Source organism: Protopterus annectens, chromosome 10.part0, assembly GCF_019279795.1.
Source record: "Protopterus annectens isolate FY-2018-M chromosome 10.part0, PAN1.0, whole genome shotgun sequence".
Taxonomy (NCBI): domain Eukaryota; kingdom Metazoa; phylum Chordata; order Ceratodontiformes; family Protopteridae; genus Protopterus; species Protopterus annectens.
Genome location: NC_056744.1, coordinates 1,824,046,875 through 1,824,065,166, shown reverse-complemented (window position 1 = coordinate 1,824,065,166; position 18,292 = coordinate 1,824,046,875). Strand labels below are relative to the sequence as shown.

The window sequence follows — 18,292 nt, the reverse complement described above, 5'->3', positions numbered from 1 at the left end:
ACTGTCCGTAAAAAACGTGGTTTAGACAAGTCTTTAATTTTTCTGTGGCTCTGAATAAAAGAAAAGGAGCCAAACAGATTTCCCCAAAAAAGATAGTTTTCCCAAATAAGAGCTTCACAAGAAGAAAACCATGTCAAAAATGTGAGTCTCATTTCTTTTTGTTTTAATCACACATTTCCAACCTTCAAGACCCCTGGAGAACACACACGCACACACACGCACACGCACGCACGCACACGCACGCACGCACACACACACACACGCACACACACACGCACACGCACACACACACACACACACACACACACACACACACACACACACACACACACACTGGAGAGGAAGGGTACCCTTTAGGAGCAGTTTCACAACAGAACTAGCAGAAAATGCACAGTCCACCAGAGCAAACTAAAATGTCAAACGTGTTCAACCTGAAAGGCACACAGGCAAGTCCTGATTTAACAGTTCAGAAAAACAGTGCAGCATCAAAGGGCTTAATGAGGAAGATGGGTCAACAAACTTTTTAATACATCAGATGAACAGCCTTTTCCATTTGGCCAGGTATAACTTTTTTTAGTGTTTAGTTTTCTGGCTTCCTGCAATATATAAAGCACCTCGACAGGGAACACACAAATCTATGGAACTAACTAGAAATTCTCCATGCTTTTAGCATGAGACACCTGAGTATGATGAGCCAATGTCTCCACTTCTTGGATTATCAGAGTGCAGCTGGTGGGAAGGGTAAAAGGACAGCACTGGTATATCTGAACTTTGTGCGAAGACCATGCCTGCCTTGATCCATGAAGGGTTACAGACATCAGTTCTACGTATTCCCTTCACACTATTTAACACTCTAAGAACAGGAAGAATTGGTGTTAATATGTAAAGCAGATACAGAACACAGAATGGAGAGGGTCCATTCCTGCCCTGGTTTCTGGGCAGTGTTAGTAGCTCAAAAGGTAGCATACTTGCCTTTGGTGCAGAAGGCTGTGGGTTCTACTCCCACAGCATGTCGATGGAGTGCTAATACTGTAGTGCCCTTTAAGAGGGGATGGGATGTTGCACTCCTGAGTGTGTCCTCCTTTAGACTTTTCCTGTGGTGCACACATATAATACACTTGTATGCAGGTTTTGTTAATTGATAGGTAGGGAGTTCAAATACAGGTGCAATCAATTCTACTTGGGTATTATTTGGGATGCAAGTTCATCTATGACATCCCATCTTACCTCTCAAATTCTTAGGGCAAGACATCTGGACAGAGCCTAAAATAATGGTGGGACAAAGGACCCAAAACAGGGTTAGATTTCAAATACTGCTCTTACAAGCTTAGAATGTTGCTAGAATAATAGTATTTGTGTTAACATACACTTTCTGAAAGATATAAAGTCTGAAATTCAAATGTATGCCCTTATTTAATGACTTCAGTCCTCAGTGATTTGCCAGAAAACCACACATTTTTGAGGAACAGACTAAAAATATGATGCACAAATCTGGACAGTTAAGAGCTATGAATCCCCCTGCATCTTTACAAACTTGAGGACTGCATTCTTGTCCATCCCCCATTCATATGGATACCCAATTACCTGCTCAAGTGCTCTGATACTGTGTTTTATGGATACCTAATTACCTGCTCAGGTGCTCTGATACTGTGTTTTATGAGTACCTAATTACCTGCTCAGGTGCTCTGATACTGTGTTTTATGGGTACCTAATTACCTGCTCAGGTGCTCTGATACTGTGTTTTATGAGTACCTAATTACCTGCTCAGGTGCTCTGATACTGTGTTTTATGGATACCTAAATTACCTGCTCAGGTGCTCTGATACTGTGTTTTATGAGTACCTAATTACCTGCTCAGGTGCTCTGATACTGTGTTTTATGGATACCTAATTACCTGCTCAGGTGCTCTGATACTGTGTTTTATGGATACCTAATTATCTGCTCAGGTGCTCTGATACTGTGTTTTATGAGTACCTAATTACCTGATCAGGTGCTCTGATACTGTGTTTTATGAGTACCTAATTACCTGCTCCGGTGCTCCGATACTGTGTTTTATGAGTACCTAATTACCTGCTCCGGTGCTCCGATACTGTGTTTTATGGATACCTAATTACCTGCTCAGGTACTCTGATACTGTGTTTTATGAGTACCTAATTACCTGCTCCGGTGCTCTGATACTGTGTTTTATGAGTACCTAATTACCTGCTCAGGTGCTCTGATACTGTGTTTTATGGATACCTAATTACCTGCTCAGGTGCTCTGATACTGTGTTTTATGGATACCTAATTACCTACTCAGGTGCTCTGATACTGTGTTTTATGAGTACCTAATTACCTGCTCAGGTGCTCTGATACTGTGTTTTATGGGTACCTAATTACCTGCTCAGGTGCTCTGATACTGTGTTTTATGAGTGCCTAATTACCTGCTCAGGTGCTCTGATACTGTGTTTTATGAGTACCTAATTACCTGCTCAGGTGCTCTGATACTGCGTTTTATGGATACCTAAATTACCTGCTCAGGTGCTCTGATACTGTGTTTTATGAGTACCTAATTACCTGCTCAGGTGCTCTGATACTGTGTTTTATGAGTGCCTAATTACCTGCTCAGGTGCTCTGATACTGTGTTTTATGGGTACCTAATTACCTGCTCAGGTGCTCTGATACTGTGTTTTCTAGCTGCTGGATATTTAAGTTACCTACAGATAAACTACCAGACTGATGTCATATCGCACCAAAGATAATAAGAACGGGGTCTCCCTGCCTCATGAAGTACCGCCTCTTATGGTTATTACAATACTGTAGAAATATGACCTTTCACATACCTCAAAACCAGCCATCAGGAGGGATGCAGCCATTTCACGGTCTCCATTACTGCCTTCTTCACGCACAACTGCCACCCGAGGTGCAGAATGACCTGTAAGAATCAAGCCGATGAAAGATGTGAGAATTAACAATCTGCATTCAAACTGGAACCTTAGTTTGAGAGACAGCCTTGCAGAACTATCTGCAAATACATAGAGCTGAGTATACTTTTCTGGATTATAGAGCTAAATTGTTTGCTTCGATATCTGTTGTATATCTATATATATATATACACATACATACACATACATATGTATATATACATATATCTATCTATCTATATCTATCTATATCTATATATATATATATATATATATATATATATATATATATATATAGAGAGAGAGAGAGAGAGAGACTAACAGAAAGAAAACAGTATATATTTTTTGGCTTTATAATTTGCACATTCCTCACATCTGTGTTGAAATTGTTTTCCCTACCCCCCCCCCTCCCAGTTCTTGGTTGTAGTTTAAATTTGGTTTTGCAGTGCCCACCCCACTGTAGATTTACTCTAAGACACTCCCCCAGGCCCATCTCTTCACTGCATTCTACCTAATTAACCCTTTCTGCACTTGCTTTTAGTCCTTTTTAATTTAATTACATTTTTTCAAACTGTGTGTGGACTAATATTGCTACATATTCAAGTGTGCCAGCTTGCACTGCATGAAAATTGTATTTACTACTGCTTTTGCTACTTTTCTGAAAAAAAAAAAAATTAATCTGCTTTTACTGTACTTGTGTTTCTTTCTACTTTATTTTGCTTTTGCATCATCTTAAAAGTACTCAATTGTATTTATTACTGCTTGGTGTAACTCATTCTAAGCCTTTTAGTTTCAACACTTGGGCTTCAGACCAGTTGTTTTACATTGAGAGGGTTTGTGGTCTGCACTGTAGTGGCAGAACAGGTAGCTTACATCCTTCTAAGTTGGGAACTGCTGATTGAGGGCTCAGTGTCTGTTATTCTAAAAGTGTATTAATTCTGGTTTAAGCACTTGGGCTTTCAGGCCAGTTATTTTACATTAAGAGGGTTTGTGGTCTGCACTCTTGTGGGAGGAGAGGCTGGACTCTGCCCTTCTGAGCTGGGAATTTCTGGTTAAAGGCTTATAGTGCATGCATATCTGAACTGCTTCTTACTGAAATTGGTACACCTTGTTTGCTGTAGCATAGATTAGATCCAGGCCTGCTGAATCTAGCTTTGTTTGTATAACTTGAGCACTAATCCAGGCATTATTTAAAGTATTCAATTGTATTTATTACTGCTTGGTAGTAACTTGATTAAAGTGTAGCTATCATTCTAAGTCTTTTGGATTAAGCACTTGGGCTTCAGACCAGTTGTTTTACATTAGGAAGGTTTGTGGCATGCACTGTGGTGGCAGGACAGGTAGCTTTCATCCTTCTAAGTTGGGAACTGCTGATTGAGAGCTCAGTGTCTGTTATTCCTAAAGTGCATTAGTTCTGGTTTATGCACTTGGGCTTCAGGCCAGTTATTTTACATTAAGAAGGTTCGTGGTCTGCACTCTTGTGGGAGGAGAGGCTGGACTCTGCCCTTCTGAGCTGGGAATTTCTGGTTAAAGGTTTATAGTGCCTGCATATTTGAACTGTTTCTTACTGAAATTGGTACACCTTGTTTGCTGTAGCATAGACTAGATCCAGGCCTGCTGAATCTAGCTTTGTTTGTATGCTTGTTGTTTGTTTGCTTGTTATATCCCTGGAACGCTAATTCCACCTAAAACGCGGCTTCTCAGCACTTCTGTGGATCCCAAGTGATATCTGCATTGCTTACTGTACTTATTTCCTTGTTTCACTTGAAAGAAAGTTACTGTTTGTCGTTTTTGCATTTAAGTTACCTGTAACACATTGCACTTAAGTTACCTGGCACTTACTCACTAAAGCAATTATATAAATCAGCACTAAAAATTAAAAGCACTACACCCTCACTCCCCATTGGCCCTTGTTTTCAATTATAAAAGAATTCCCAATATTATTCTAGCATGTCCAAAGGTCAGTTGTCAATCTACTCTCCGGTCCAGCTGGTGAACCTGGGAATTTTGAGGCAATGTTACAACTGCCTCATGTACACAGACAACCCTCTCCTCCTCCCAACAAATTCCAACACATGTGAGAGATGCAACCATATAGCCAAACTGGACGCTAAGCTCTCTCAACTCAGTACTGGCATAACCAGTCAGGAGGAGAAGGAAACCACACTCACTACAATTCCAGTCTCACATAGACCTACCACGACAGCAAACCAAACACATAATCACACAAAAACATACTTGGAGGCTCTAAATAAAGATCTGCCTAAGCAGCAGAGACCTCCAAAGCAGACACCCAAGCAACCGCTACCCCAAAACAAAACACGTGCAACACATATCTCACAAAGCCAGTGTGCCGAACAGTCACAGCCCTTAAGGCTAAACAACACACCTGATACACTTGTAATAGGTGACTATCGTCAGGCACACTGACGTCCTGCTCACCAGGCTGAACAAGGAGAAGGTTACGGTGAGCAGCCTGTCGGGCGCTAGGATCCGCCACATAACACAAGCACTCAGGTCACTCCAAGGCAAGTACAAATATGACTCAGTCATTGTCCATGCTGGTGTGAATGACCTGAGACGTACCTCCCTGGACTACATGAAAAGAGACAGAGGAGCTCTCTGAGCATGTAGCCCAGGCCGGTATGACCCTGACCTTGAGTAGCATCTTACCCTCACCAAGAATGATGCCACAATATGAAGACAAGATGATCAATTTCAACAATTGGCTTAAGTACTGGTGTCATTCAAAGGGGATCCAATGCCTGCCAGCCTGGGATGATATGCTCGACAAGCCATGATGCTGCGCTAGGGACTGCTTGCACTTGTCACCCCTGGGCTTTCGGATATTGGCAAAGGCTCTTGCTACCCCACAGTGCCATTTTTAGGCAAGGCTCAAAAGACAAACCCACCTCCATAGGTATCTCAAGGGATAAGAAACTAAGAGTAATGCTACTCATCGCCAGAAGTCTAAACCTCAAGATGCATGCACTTGAAACTCTCCTTAGCATGGAGAACATCGATATCTGTGCAGTAACAGAAACTTGGTTCAGGGCGACCGAACCACAAAAAGGGGGGGGGGGGGTATCGATATTCATCAAAGATACCCACACCTCCAGGTTGGTGGCAAAGCACGAAGCATCAGAGACTATCCATGTGCAACTAACAGTGGGTAAAACTGCCTTCCAGTTTATAGCCTGCTACAGACCACCCTCACAAACCCAGGAACCCCACTCGGCCTTCCTGGGAACACTGGAAAATATGAAGGTCTCTCCAAACACCATTATACTGGGCGACTTCAACTACCCAAACATAGACTAGGAGCATTACTCTAGCTCCAACACCCTAGCCCAAAGGTTCCTAGAATTCATAAACTCAAATGCTATGGAACAACTTGTTACCACTCCCACAAGAGGGGAAAACATACTGGACCTGATCATCACCAACATGGGGACTCTATGCTCCAGACCAGAAGTGTATACCTCACTGGTAAGATCAGACCATAAACTGATCTCACTGGATATTCATATCCCGACCCCACCCCCTGCCCAGAAAACCACAGTGAAAAACTTCTCTAAAGCAAATTTCCCACTCCTCAAAACTGAGGTGGAATCCTTCAAAGCCCCCGGGCCTGTGGAAAATACGGCCCAGTCCGCAGAATCCTTTATAAATGCATTCTATGAACACCTTCAGGAATGCATGGATCATGCAATCCCAAATAAAACCAAGACCAAATCCTCCAAAGGCAGAGGTCCTGTCTGGTGGACCCCAGCCATAAAGAAACTATACAATAGATGGAGGAAGCTACTACATGATAGAGCAAAATCCCAAAAAGGGAAGGCATCTCTGATCAGTATTAGCAAAAAACTAAGGGCACTCATAAAATCGTCTAAGGCCAGCTTCGAGAGAAAAATTGCACAGGACACTAAAGATAATCAACAAGGCTTTCTTTAGTTATGTTAGGAACCTGGGTGGGAATTCCCAGATATGCTTAGAATTAGTCCAAAATGACAAAAAATACACCGAATCCACAGACATTGCCAACATCCTAGCTGACAGGTTCAGCGCAACCCCCCCCCCCCACCAAAAGGTCAAATATCTATCCCAGCAGAGTGCTGCCCCCCTGACATCTCAGATGCTCAGGTAAGAGCTGCCCTCTCCAAAGCAAAAAACACAGCATCAATGGGACCAGACAGTGTCCGGGCTGCGTCCTACATGAACTCCAAGAAGAGCTAAACCCAAACATAAAACTACTGTTCAATCCCAGCCTTACTACAGGATATGTACCCAAAGAGTGGCGTACAGCAACAGTGGTCCCTCTCCACAAAGGTGGTGCCTCAACGGACCCTGGAAACTATCGGCCCATAAGCCTGACTAGCTTGGTCTGCAAAGCTATGGAAAGGATCATCATGGACCTCATAAATAAAGATATTGGGGACCTACAGACACTGGATCCTACCCAGTTCGGCTTTGTTAAGGGCAGATCCTGCCTCTTAAACCTGGTCGACTTCTTTGAAACAGTCACCAAGGCCATTGACGAAGGGAAGGTGGTCCACACAGCCTACCTGGACCTCGCAAAAGCCTTCGATACAATACCCCAATCGGGCATTATAGATAAGCTCACCAGCTTAAATATAAACCCCTATATCACTAGATGGGTTGCAAACTGGCTCAAGGACAGAACCCACATGGTTAGAATTGCTGGAGCCATGTCAGACTCCAAACCAGTTACAAGTGGCATCCCACAAGGCTCAGTCCTGGGACCTCTCTTGTTCGGTATATATTTCTCGGAGGTACAGGCCAACACAGAAGGACTGTGGCTGATCAAGTTCGCAGATGACTGCAAACTGGGTGCCATAATCGACTATCCAGCCGACACAAGCATCCTCCAAAAGGGCCTCATAGAAACAGACAACTGGTGCCAGAGCCATGGCCTCAAGCTAAACGCCAAAAAGTGTATAGTCATCCCCTTTGGCAAAAACAAAATGCCCACAAATTACCACATAGGTGGTAATCCATTAAGTACAGAAGAAGTAATTAGGGACCTGGGGACCCAAGTTGATAGCAATCTCTCATTTGACAACTACGTGGCCTAAGTGGTTAGAAAAACATTTTATATAGCCCACCTAATCATGAAGGGATTCACATCTAGATCAGGGGAGGTCATTGTGCCTCTTTACTCATCCCTCATCAGGCCCATAATCGAGTACAATGCCCCTTTTGGGATGTACCTTACCAAACATCTGCAGCAACTGGAAAGACCCCAAAAGTACCTCACCAAGAGGATCAAAGGGCTCAAACAGATGCCATATGCTGCCCGGTTAAAGAAACTCCGGCTCTACTCAGTGGCATACCGCCTGCTCAGAAGCGACCTGTGCCTGACGTATAAAGCCATGTCCAACCCGGAATTAAGGGACATGCTGCACCTCAAAAAATCCAAATCCCATAGAGCTACACGCTTGAGAGACTTGAACCTCAGCACTGAAATAAATAGGACATGCTGGAGGGACAGATTCATAACCCAGATGCTCCCTTCACTCTGGAATAAAATCCCAGTCCAGGTTAGGCAGAGTCCCTCATTGACTCTCTTCAAGAGAAATCTTGATGAGTGGATGGGAGATCGTAGGTTTACCCCGGGTATCACTTCTGTGTCACTGTTAGACAGAGGCACAGTATACTAACCTTGAAAAAGGGCATAGCAAAATTAAATTTAAAATGGGTGGCGAAAGCCAAACATACCCTGGCTAGGCTTATAAATGCCCTAGGGCAGATAGCCTAGTATGAACCTATGAAATAACAAACACTGCAAAATAAGATAGACTTGTAGTACATCTAGGAAGAAATGCTCTCCTGTAAACAAAATAAAAACAGAACTGTAATGAGATCTGACTTAAAATCTAAGCACAAACACAAGCCCCGCCTAGCAGCACATGGGTGGGCATGGTACATTTTATTAATTGGATTAGAGCATTTGCCACAAGCATCTTACTCTGTCATGACCCAGAAGCATTGTGTGGTCAAATTACCTTCATGTGATCACAAAGCATGAAACTTGAGATTAAAGGAATGAAACCCAGGACTAAAGGCGAATGTCAATCAGCACATCACAGCCTTAGCACTCCACCCTAAAACACCATACTTCATTGCCTGAAAGCCACTTTCAAAAAATAGGCCCAGATAATCCACAGGGGTGGCAACGGGATGGGAAGTATGAAGTGGATGGAGATCAGTGGTCAACTTCAAAAGATGCCAAAAGGAGAGGAAGGAATAAGTGAATGAAATTCAGCTGTCCTTTCATGGCTGTCCAGAAGAGGTGGTCAGCTACTGGGGCACCAGCATCACCAAGGATCACAGCAGGCTTCCACTGGTTCACAAGTGGGAAGGCACTTATTACAGCACTGCATGCTGGGCACAGATTGTGCATTCACTTGCCATTCCAACACTGCATGCTGGGCAGAGACTGTGCATTCACTTACCATTGGAGCACTACATGCTGGACAGAGACTGCATTCACTTGCCATTCCAACACTGCATGTTGGGCAGAGACTGCATTCACTTACCATTACAGCACTGCATGTTGGGCAGAGACTGCATTCACTTACCATTACAGCACTGCATGTTGGGCAGAGACTGTGCATTCACTTGCCATTCCAACACTGCATGCTGGGCAGAGACAAGGAAGAAGACATGCAATGCTTAAATGCACGTCCAATGCACATACTCCTCTTCTCAACAGAAAACAAATAAAAGATGTGGCAAAGTCGCAGTTACTAGTATCAAAGGAACATAAATAAAAGAAATTGGCAGAGAAGGCTGTGTACACTCTCCAATCCCGTCAAATAAATAAGTTAGATATACCACAACTCTAGAAAAGGACTGGAGAAAATGACCCATGGATTCTGCCAGTATATTTACTTATTTATTTCCCAAGATGTGAACAGCTAAGACACGGATTTTCGTTATCTGTGGCCCACTGCCAAACTTGCAACGCCTTTCTGCAAAGGAGGTACAAACACAAGTTACTTTGTTTCTTTAAGTATGATGCAAAAGACTGCTTGCTGGATCGAAAATGGAGAAGTCCTGTTTGTGCTGCTCCTCCTTCTCCAGAGCCTTCATTGCAATAAGAAATGCCAGCAGCTCTAGCTGCTTTATAAGAAGTCCTCCTCCCTAGGGAAGGATTCTCCTAGAACCATGGTGCATTACTCACTCCATCAAAGCAATATCCATCATCAGGATCTACAAAAGGTTCTGCTGTAAACAGGCAAGAACCACAGTGACGACTGTGGAAATGTGTACTGATCCAGGGCCTAAAGACAGTGGTCTGACACCAAAGACAGTCTACAACAGATTACAGTCCAATGTAACACCCATGTGCTCAGATATGCACAAGGAGCCATGATGATGATGGCCAAAACTAAGCACAGATGGTGGAAGAAGGGCCTGCATCTGGATCCTCCAGTGCATCCTCACAAAGGCCGCCAAGACATTACCTCCTGCTCCCTCCACAAGCAAAACTGATCAGTGAAATATGATTCAATGTAATGACTAGGTGACGTGAATCAGGGAAGACACTCCTGGTACACACAGTCTGTCTGGACTTTGCCAAGGCCTCTCCATTCTAAATAAAAAGTTACTAGGAAAACTAAAAGAGCTGGAAGCAGCATCATGTCTGAGGAACTGGATAAATCTAGATAAAAGGTAGGATGCAGAGGGTTATGCTGATAAGGACCATGTCATGAAGTAAAGAATGTGGCAACTGTGGTGCTACATAGGAAGGTCCAATGCCAGTACTCTTCAGTGTGTTTGTTCCAGACATCTGAGGAACACAGAGCAGGATCAAGATAGTACAGTTGCGTACACGTACCATAAATGTAGATGTTAGAGTGTATTCACTGTTGCATTCATCACATTTGGATTATCTGCTTTGCAGTAGCCCTCAGTCGGCCTGATTATCAAAGTCTTGGGTCCTGCGTCGGTTGCTGTCCCTTCTTCCATGACGTCAGGTTGTCAGGGGTATAAAACATGCAGCCGACGCCATTACATCAGTTTTTCTTGCCCCAGATGTCAGGTGCCCCCCTAATGAGAAGCAATTAAATCTATAAATGCAAGGATATACCTCCAATCAAAAAAGCAAATACACCAAAAAGCTTTTTAAGCACAGTAAGTGAGAGCAGAGGTAGAGTCAACAGAAGAAAAAGGGCTGGAGGGAGGGTAACCAGGACTGCAACACTGAATACGCTCAAACATCTACATTTATGGTAAGTGTATACAACTGTACTATGTTCTTCGTGTTTCACTGTTGCAGTCATTACATTTGGGTAGATTCCCAAAGCTAAGTTTGGGAGGAGGAATTTAACTAGAATTAGGATCAGCTATAAAGCCCTGCAAGACTGCAGTGGCAAAACCGGCTCTGGATTTAGAGAAAATTAGCAAATGATAATGCTTGCTGAAAGTTTGTACAGAACTCCAGGTAGCAGCTTCTAGGATATCCCTAGGAGGGACACCCCTGAGAAAGGCTGCAGAGGTAGATGCAGCCCTGGTTGAATGGGGTCTGTTGCCCTGTGGGATAGGTTTTCCATGCTTCTTATAGCAGAACAGAATGCAGTGGCCTATTTTTTTTTTTTTTTTTAATGGTTTGTTTTGAAATGGCTTTCCCCTCTGTCCCTGCAGCAAATGCCACCAGCAGTTGTTCAGATTTTCTTTGAGGTTTAGTCCTGTCCAAGTAGAATCTAAGCTGTCTGTGCACATCTAAAGAGTGCAGTATCCATTCCCCTTTGTTCTGTGGGTTAGAAAAGAAGGTAGGCAAATGAATGAACTGATTAAGAGCCACACTAGATATCACACTTTGGGCATGAAGGAGGGATTGGTTCTGAGGGACACCTGTCCGCATGAAAGATGATGAAAGGTTCCACTGCCATAAGGGCCTGTAATTCAGATACTCTTCTTCCAGAAGGGATAGCTAAAAGGAAAGCTGTTTTCCAGGAAAGAATTTTTAAATCTGCAGTAGCAGCTGGCTCGAAAGGAGGAAGAGTGAGTTTCTCCAAGACAAAGTTAAGATCCCAGGCAGCAGTTGGAGCTCTCCTGGGTGGCCTTAAGATTTTGGCCCCTCTGAGGAACTGCTTGAGCAGTGGGTGAGAGAAGAGGGGAGGCACTGTGCTATAATGAGCTGAAATGGCTGAGCCATGAATTTTGATGAAGGAAAAGGACAAGCCCTTACAAAGCATCTCAGTCAAGTATTGTAGAATCTGAGGTAAATTGGGCACTGCTGCGTTCATTCCTCGAGATTGGTTCCAGGCACAAAATCTTTTCCATTTTGCAGCATAAGATTTTCTGGTACTGGGCCTCCTTGCCTCTAAAATGATATCCATCACTGATTTGCTGAGGGATGGTAAAGGAGAGATTAAGTAATTAGCCAGGCTGCTAGGTTCAGGGTTTGCTGCTAGGTTCAGGGTTTGCTGCTGAGGGTGCAGAAACTGCTTCTCCTACTGAGACAATAGGGAAGGAGTCTGAGGCAGGTGCCATGGAGCCAAGCGTGGCACAATGCGCAAGAGTGGGTACCAGTGTTGACGAGGCCAGTCTGGTGCAATTAAAACTGCCCTTGGCTTATCCTGTTTGATATTTAGTAGTACTTTGGAGGGCAGAGGCAGAGGAGGAAAGGCATAAACTGATGGGCTTTTCCAGCTGAAGGATAGAGCATCCACTTTCCAAGCTAGCTTGTGGGGAATCTTTGTGCAAAATCTGTCCAATTGATGGTTCCGGGAGGAGGCAAACAGGTCTACATCTGGGCTCCCCCATTTGCTTGTCAACATGTTGAAAATCCTTGGTTCCAAATTCTACTCGTGTGGGTCCATGAGATTTCTGCTTAGTCCGTCTGCAAGTGTATTTAGTTTTCCTGGCAGGAATTGAGCTTGCAGATTCGCTTGGTATCTCAAGGCTGTGTTCCACAGTGCCATGGCTAGTCTGCAGAGGGGGTAAGAATAAGTATCCCCCTGCTTGTTTATGTACCACATCATAGTGGTGCTGTCCGTCTTTACTATTAGTTGTCCTGGAAGAATATGGTCCTTGAAGGCTGTCAGTGCATTCTGTACAGCTAACATTTCCTTTTGATTTATGTACAGGTGCATTTGACTTGGGTTCCATTTGCCCTGAATGCACTTCCCTGCCAGGTGAGCCCCCCATGCATAGTCTGATGCGTCTGTTAAAATTTGGGTGGCAGGGGGGTAGTGTGAATGGTAGTCCCCTGTTTTGGTGGCAGGCCCCAGCCCACCAAAGGAACTCTAGGCGTAGGTAAGCTATGATTGGAATCCTTGCTTCTAGATCCTGTGAATGTTGACACCATAGGATTTTGAGATACCATTGCAGTTTCCTCATATGCAGCCTTGCATATGGAATTAGAAGAATGCAGGAGGCCATGAACCCCAAGGCTTGCAGAATTTGCCTTGCAGATACCTGGGTTTTTGTGGCCACTTGCTTGAAGTAGGTTGTCAAAGGAATCCGTTTTTCTGGCGTGAGGAATGCCAACTGGGAAGCTGTATTCAAGCTTGCTTCCAGGAATGTAATTTGTTGACAGGGTACCAGGTGTGATTTCTTTTCGTTTATGGTGTACCCCAGACAAGTCAGTACCCTTTGTACAAAGGCCAGATGATTCAAAAGTATGTCATGGCTTTCTGCCTGAATTCGACAATCGTCCAGGTATGGGTATATCTGAATATTTCTTTGCCTGCAAAATGCAATGACTGGAGCTAGGCACTTTGTGAATACCCTGGGTGCACTAGATAAGCCAAAGGGCAGTGCAGAGAACTGATAGTGCATATAGCCTGCTTTGAAGCATAGGTATCTTCTGCAAGACTCCCTGATAGGGATGTGCAGATTTGCTCCTTTTAAGTCTAGTGTTGCTAACCATGCAACCTTGCCTAGCATAGGAAGCAGCTGGTGAAGCGCCAGCATTTTGAATTTTGGAATCACCAGGAAGGTGTTTAGAGGAGAAAGGTCCAGGATAGGACGCCATGTACTGCCTTTTCTGGGTACCAGGAAAAGTCTCGGAATAGAAACCTTGCCCTTTTTCCTCTTCTGGTACCAACTGAAGAGCCTCCATGTTTAAGAGAGAGAGTACTTGATTTTTGGCCTCCGTCCACTGATTTGGGGGTAGATCTGGCCACCCGCTTGAAGTTGGTAATGTGTGGAAGTGAAATCTGTATCCTTGGGACACTATATTTAAAACCCATTTGCCCTGGGTAATGAGTTCCCAGTTTTTGGCCTGCAGAACAATATTTCCGCCTAAAGGAGCATTCAGTTGGGAAGTGCTTGGAAATTTTAAAAGCAAGTCATTGAGACAGTTTTCCATAGGGGGGAGTCTTACTACTCCCAGAGTTGGGTGTGGAAACCCCCCACTGCTTAGTCTTGTGTGTCTCTTGGGACTGAAACCTGGTGTTTCTGCTGTGTCTGGGTTTGGCTTGAGAAGACCTGGAAGGGGCCACAAGGACCAATTCTTAGTGGGCCAGTGCCTACTAAATCTAGGAGACTGAACCTGTAAGGAATCTTTGACAGTTTGCATAGATTTAGCTTTATCTTCCATCCTTTTTAGAACTTCCTCAGCCTTGTTGCCAAACAGGTGGTCCTGATTTAAGGGAGCATCCAACAATTTAGCTTTAACATGATCAGGCAAAGATTGCTCCTTAAGCCAAGCATGCCTTCTAAGCACAGACCCATTAACAGCAGCCCTGCAAGAGGCCTCTAAAGAATCAAATCCACATTGCAAAGTATGTTTTCCAACCTGTTCAGCAGAATGCATTAAATCCTGTAATTCTTTACATTCAGCACAGTCAGGAATCAACATCATTTTCTGTTTAAACAGTCCAATAACATGTTGTTGATACTTTAACATATGAAACTGGCAATTTAAAGCCCCAATGGCCAAGGTTGCAGAAGTGTAAATTTTCTTACCCCATCTATCCAGCACTCTGGAATCTCTATCAGATGGGGTAGGATTTTTAGCAGTAGAAGCCTTAATGCCCTTGGGTCCATGTGAAATAGTCTCTGGATCCGCAATAGGCTTTTTAAAAAGGAACTTGTGAGAATCAGGAACCCTGTAATATCGGTCAGGTTTTCTGGGAGTAGGACATAAAGAATCAGGGGGCCAAGCTAGATTCTGAAAAGGCATCATCAACAATGTCTAGTACAGGAGGTATAGCTGAAGGCCTATGCTGAGGCAGGAGTAAGAAATCCCCAAGCCTCTTTTTAGAATCAGAAAATTACTGGCTCTCCCAGCAAAAATGCTCCCTAACAGTATGCAAGGTCTCACCAAAAGAAAAATCCTCAGGAGGAGGAGCAGAGGGAATAGAGTCCTCTGCACCAGAATCCTCATAAGTAGATAAGGGCAAATCCGGATCATCAGAAAAATCAGAATCCTGGTCAGAAGATTCATAATCAACTACAGTCCTAGGACTCTTAGAAGGGGGGGGGGGGGGGGGGTTGGCTTCCCCTGATTAGAGTTATAAGATTTTTGGCCAATCTTATCATTTGTTTTTTAGGCCTAGAGGCCTGACCATGAGGTCTGGACGTCGTTTTTTTAGGCATGGGTCGAGATTTTGGCCTAAATGCAGAAGGAGGAGCCGGTTTAATATACAAGTCTGTAGGTCTGAATACACCCTCAGAAGCCGATGCCTGCACAGCGGCTCCGGACCCATCCAAGGTAGAGACATCCACGGGTTCCACAGCTGAAGCATCCGGACTCTGAATGGGTCTCGGTAGAGACCTGCGAGTCAGAAGTAACGGGTATCAGGAGCTGCAAAAGTGCCTCACTGAGTACCGGTAAACTGGCGACTGGCTTAGGAGAAGTGTCGTCGGCAGTTTTGGACCTCGGCGGCCTGTCTCTGTCTTTATCTTTATGTTTTTTCGGAATCCCGGTAGTTGGAAGGCTAACCGATGAATTTTCTGGATAATTAAACAGAGAGCCGAAATATTTAGATGCGAAAATATACAAACGACGGATAGTGCGCTGTTTAAATAAAGCACAAAACCTACAGCGAGGTACGTCATGGTCAGGGCCTAGGCAAGGAATACAGTACGAATGAAAATCTTTGTGAGGTATTTGCTTTCCTCGAGTAATGCAATTATTAACTATTACTGACGTCGGAAGGAGCAAGAAGTTTCCCCAACGGGGTACTTAGCTTTAGTTGAAGACTTCGGTTGTGAAAATCAAAAACTAAAATTTCAGGAGTCGGCTGACTGGCACTTGCGAACTGCTTTAGGCACCGCACGGCAAGAAAGACTGATGCAATGGCATCGGTTGCATGTTTTATACCCCTGATGACCTGATGTGCTGATGTTATGGAAGAAGGGACAGCAACTGACACAGGACCCAAGACTTTGATAATCAGGCCAGCTGAGGGCTGCTGCAAAGCAGATAATCCAAATGTGATGAATGCAACAGTGAAACACGAAGAACATCTTTAATTATAAGATAAATACATCGGAGGCAGTGCTGGGAAAGATCTGGAGAGGCTAAGAGGACAGAAAGGGGGCAGTTGAGGTTCAGTGTAAACAAATGAAAGTCCTGCACTTGCACTCAACCTGGTGTGAAGTACCAGCGGGGGAAAATGAGATGACCAATGGCAAAGGAACAGGAAAAAGACTGGGGGTGCTGAAGATGCGGGCTGGACCACAGTGATGGAGTGCATCCCCAGGGAGACAGACTGCAAAAGCATGGAGGTAAGGCTTCTAATTCCTACCAGGCCTTGGTCAGGCCATAAAATGGATACTGTATGCAATTCAGGTCATACAAGGAAAGGGACATGAAACTCCTGGAAAGTATCCAGATGAAAGCCACCAAAAAGCTGCAAGAGAGAGGCACATGAAACAATGTTGAGGAAAACATCCAAAAGTACTTCGTGAAACAGGGTCATGTACCCATGGACTGTACTAACAATGGGTGCTGGAAGGAGTCCACATGGACACTGAACAGCGCATGGAACATGCAGAAAATAGGTGAGAAGGGTTTATTATGTAAAGGAGGTCAAACAGTAGAAGCACTAAAAGAATCAGACTAGACAGACAAAGTGCTCCCTTCTGGTGTCAAGTGAATGCAAGGAGATGAGGTACAATGTAATGTTAACATAACATAAAGTAATGTAATACAATGCAGTGTGATGGACATAATACTTAAACATTCGAAGTGCACAGAACACCCCAAATCGCACCAGTCTGTGCTTCCCCAGAGAAAAGTACATGAACTTCCTGGGGAGAGGTCCCTGACACTGATGTACTAAAAAACATTCATCATCAGTAGGTGGATCACACCCCTGGAAAGTCACTATCTGAAACCAGGCATGCTGGCTAAGCTCACCAAAACTTCTGGGGTCCAGGATGGGGTGAAAGTTTCCCATCCACTTTTGGGACCAAGAAGGGATAGTAGAAAAACCTGGTCTGAAGAAAGGACATTCTCTATAGCCCTTTGAGAAGTAAAGTCCGGATCTGTACCAAGAGGACTGGGGAGTTGAGCTGACTAAGCACAGTTGTTTCTGGGAAAGGACATAAGCGCCAGCAAGGCCACATCTGGCCCCCAATGTTTCATTAATACTTTACTAAGCTGAGAAAACCTGGAGAATTGTCTTGACACAAAAAGCCATGGGTTACATCAGGACTGGGGCTGCTAGGCTGCTGGGGTAATCTACTGAGAGTTTGAATAAAACAGATGGGGGAGGCAGCAATGTGCAGATATCTGAATAAAACAGCTAGGGGAGGCAGCAATGTCCAGAGTTCTGAATAAAACACCTGGGGGAAGCAGCAATGTCCAGAGATGTGAATAAAACAGCTGGGGGAGGCAGCAATGTGCAAGTACATGCTTGGGCCTACCATCCCAGCCACTCCATCTGAAGAGCTAGTATTAAAGCTGACCAATAGTAGCCCATAGCTCATGGAATGGAAATGGTCTTTATCCAATGCTCCTTCAGGCCAGATTCAAGTTGGGCTAAAACTTTTCCCAGTGCTTTATCCGATCTACTTGGGAAGAACTCCAATTTGGGTTGGTGATACAGATGTGGAATGTAAGCCACAACGTGACAGAGGAAAATGCCTTTTTGTTTACCACTGCCAATGGTTTAGACTCCATCTACACTGAAGACATGATGTAAGAAATCGACCCAGGATGCCTAGACAGGATCTCACTCCACTCAAGTGGGAGTTTGTGGGTGGCATCAGCCTTCTTGAAAGCTGAGCCCATAGTATCCATGTCCTTCCAGGCTGCAAAAATAGCAACTTTGACCACATGTTCTAAAGGGTGATAATGACCAAAGGATCCCTCTCCTTCCTCCCCATACTTACCGAGATGTTTCTCGGGGGGGGGGGGGGGCAAATTCCAATCCATGGAGGGCTTTCGCAAATCTGAGGGGTT

The 18,292-nt window shown here is 44.3% G+C and overlaps 1 protein-coding gene across 4 annotated transcripts in view; it reads right to left on the bottom strand.

Annotated features, from left to right (window-relative positions):
• PFAS (phosphoribosylformylglycinamidine synthase) overlaps positions 1-18,292 on the bottom strand; it is a 517,919-nt gene that overhangs the window by 146,665 nt on the left and 352,962 nt on the right. For all 4 annotated transcript variants that reach the window (XM_044086680.1, XM_044086681.1, XM_044086677.1 and 1 more), the window contains one exon: positions 2,821-2,912. In XM_044086680.1, coding sequence (XP_043942615.1) covers positions 2,821-2,912 — 92 coding nt within the window. The remainder of the gene's footprint in view (positions 1-2,820; positions 2,913-18,292) is intronic.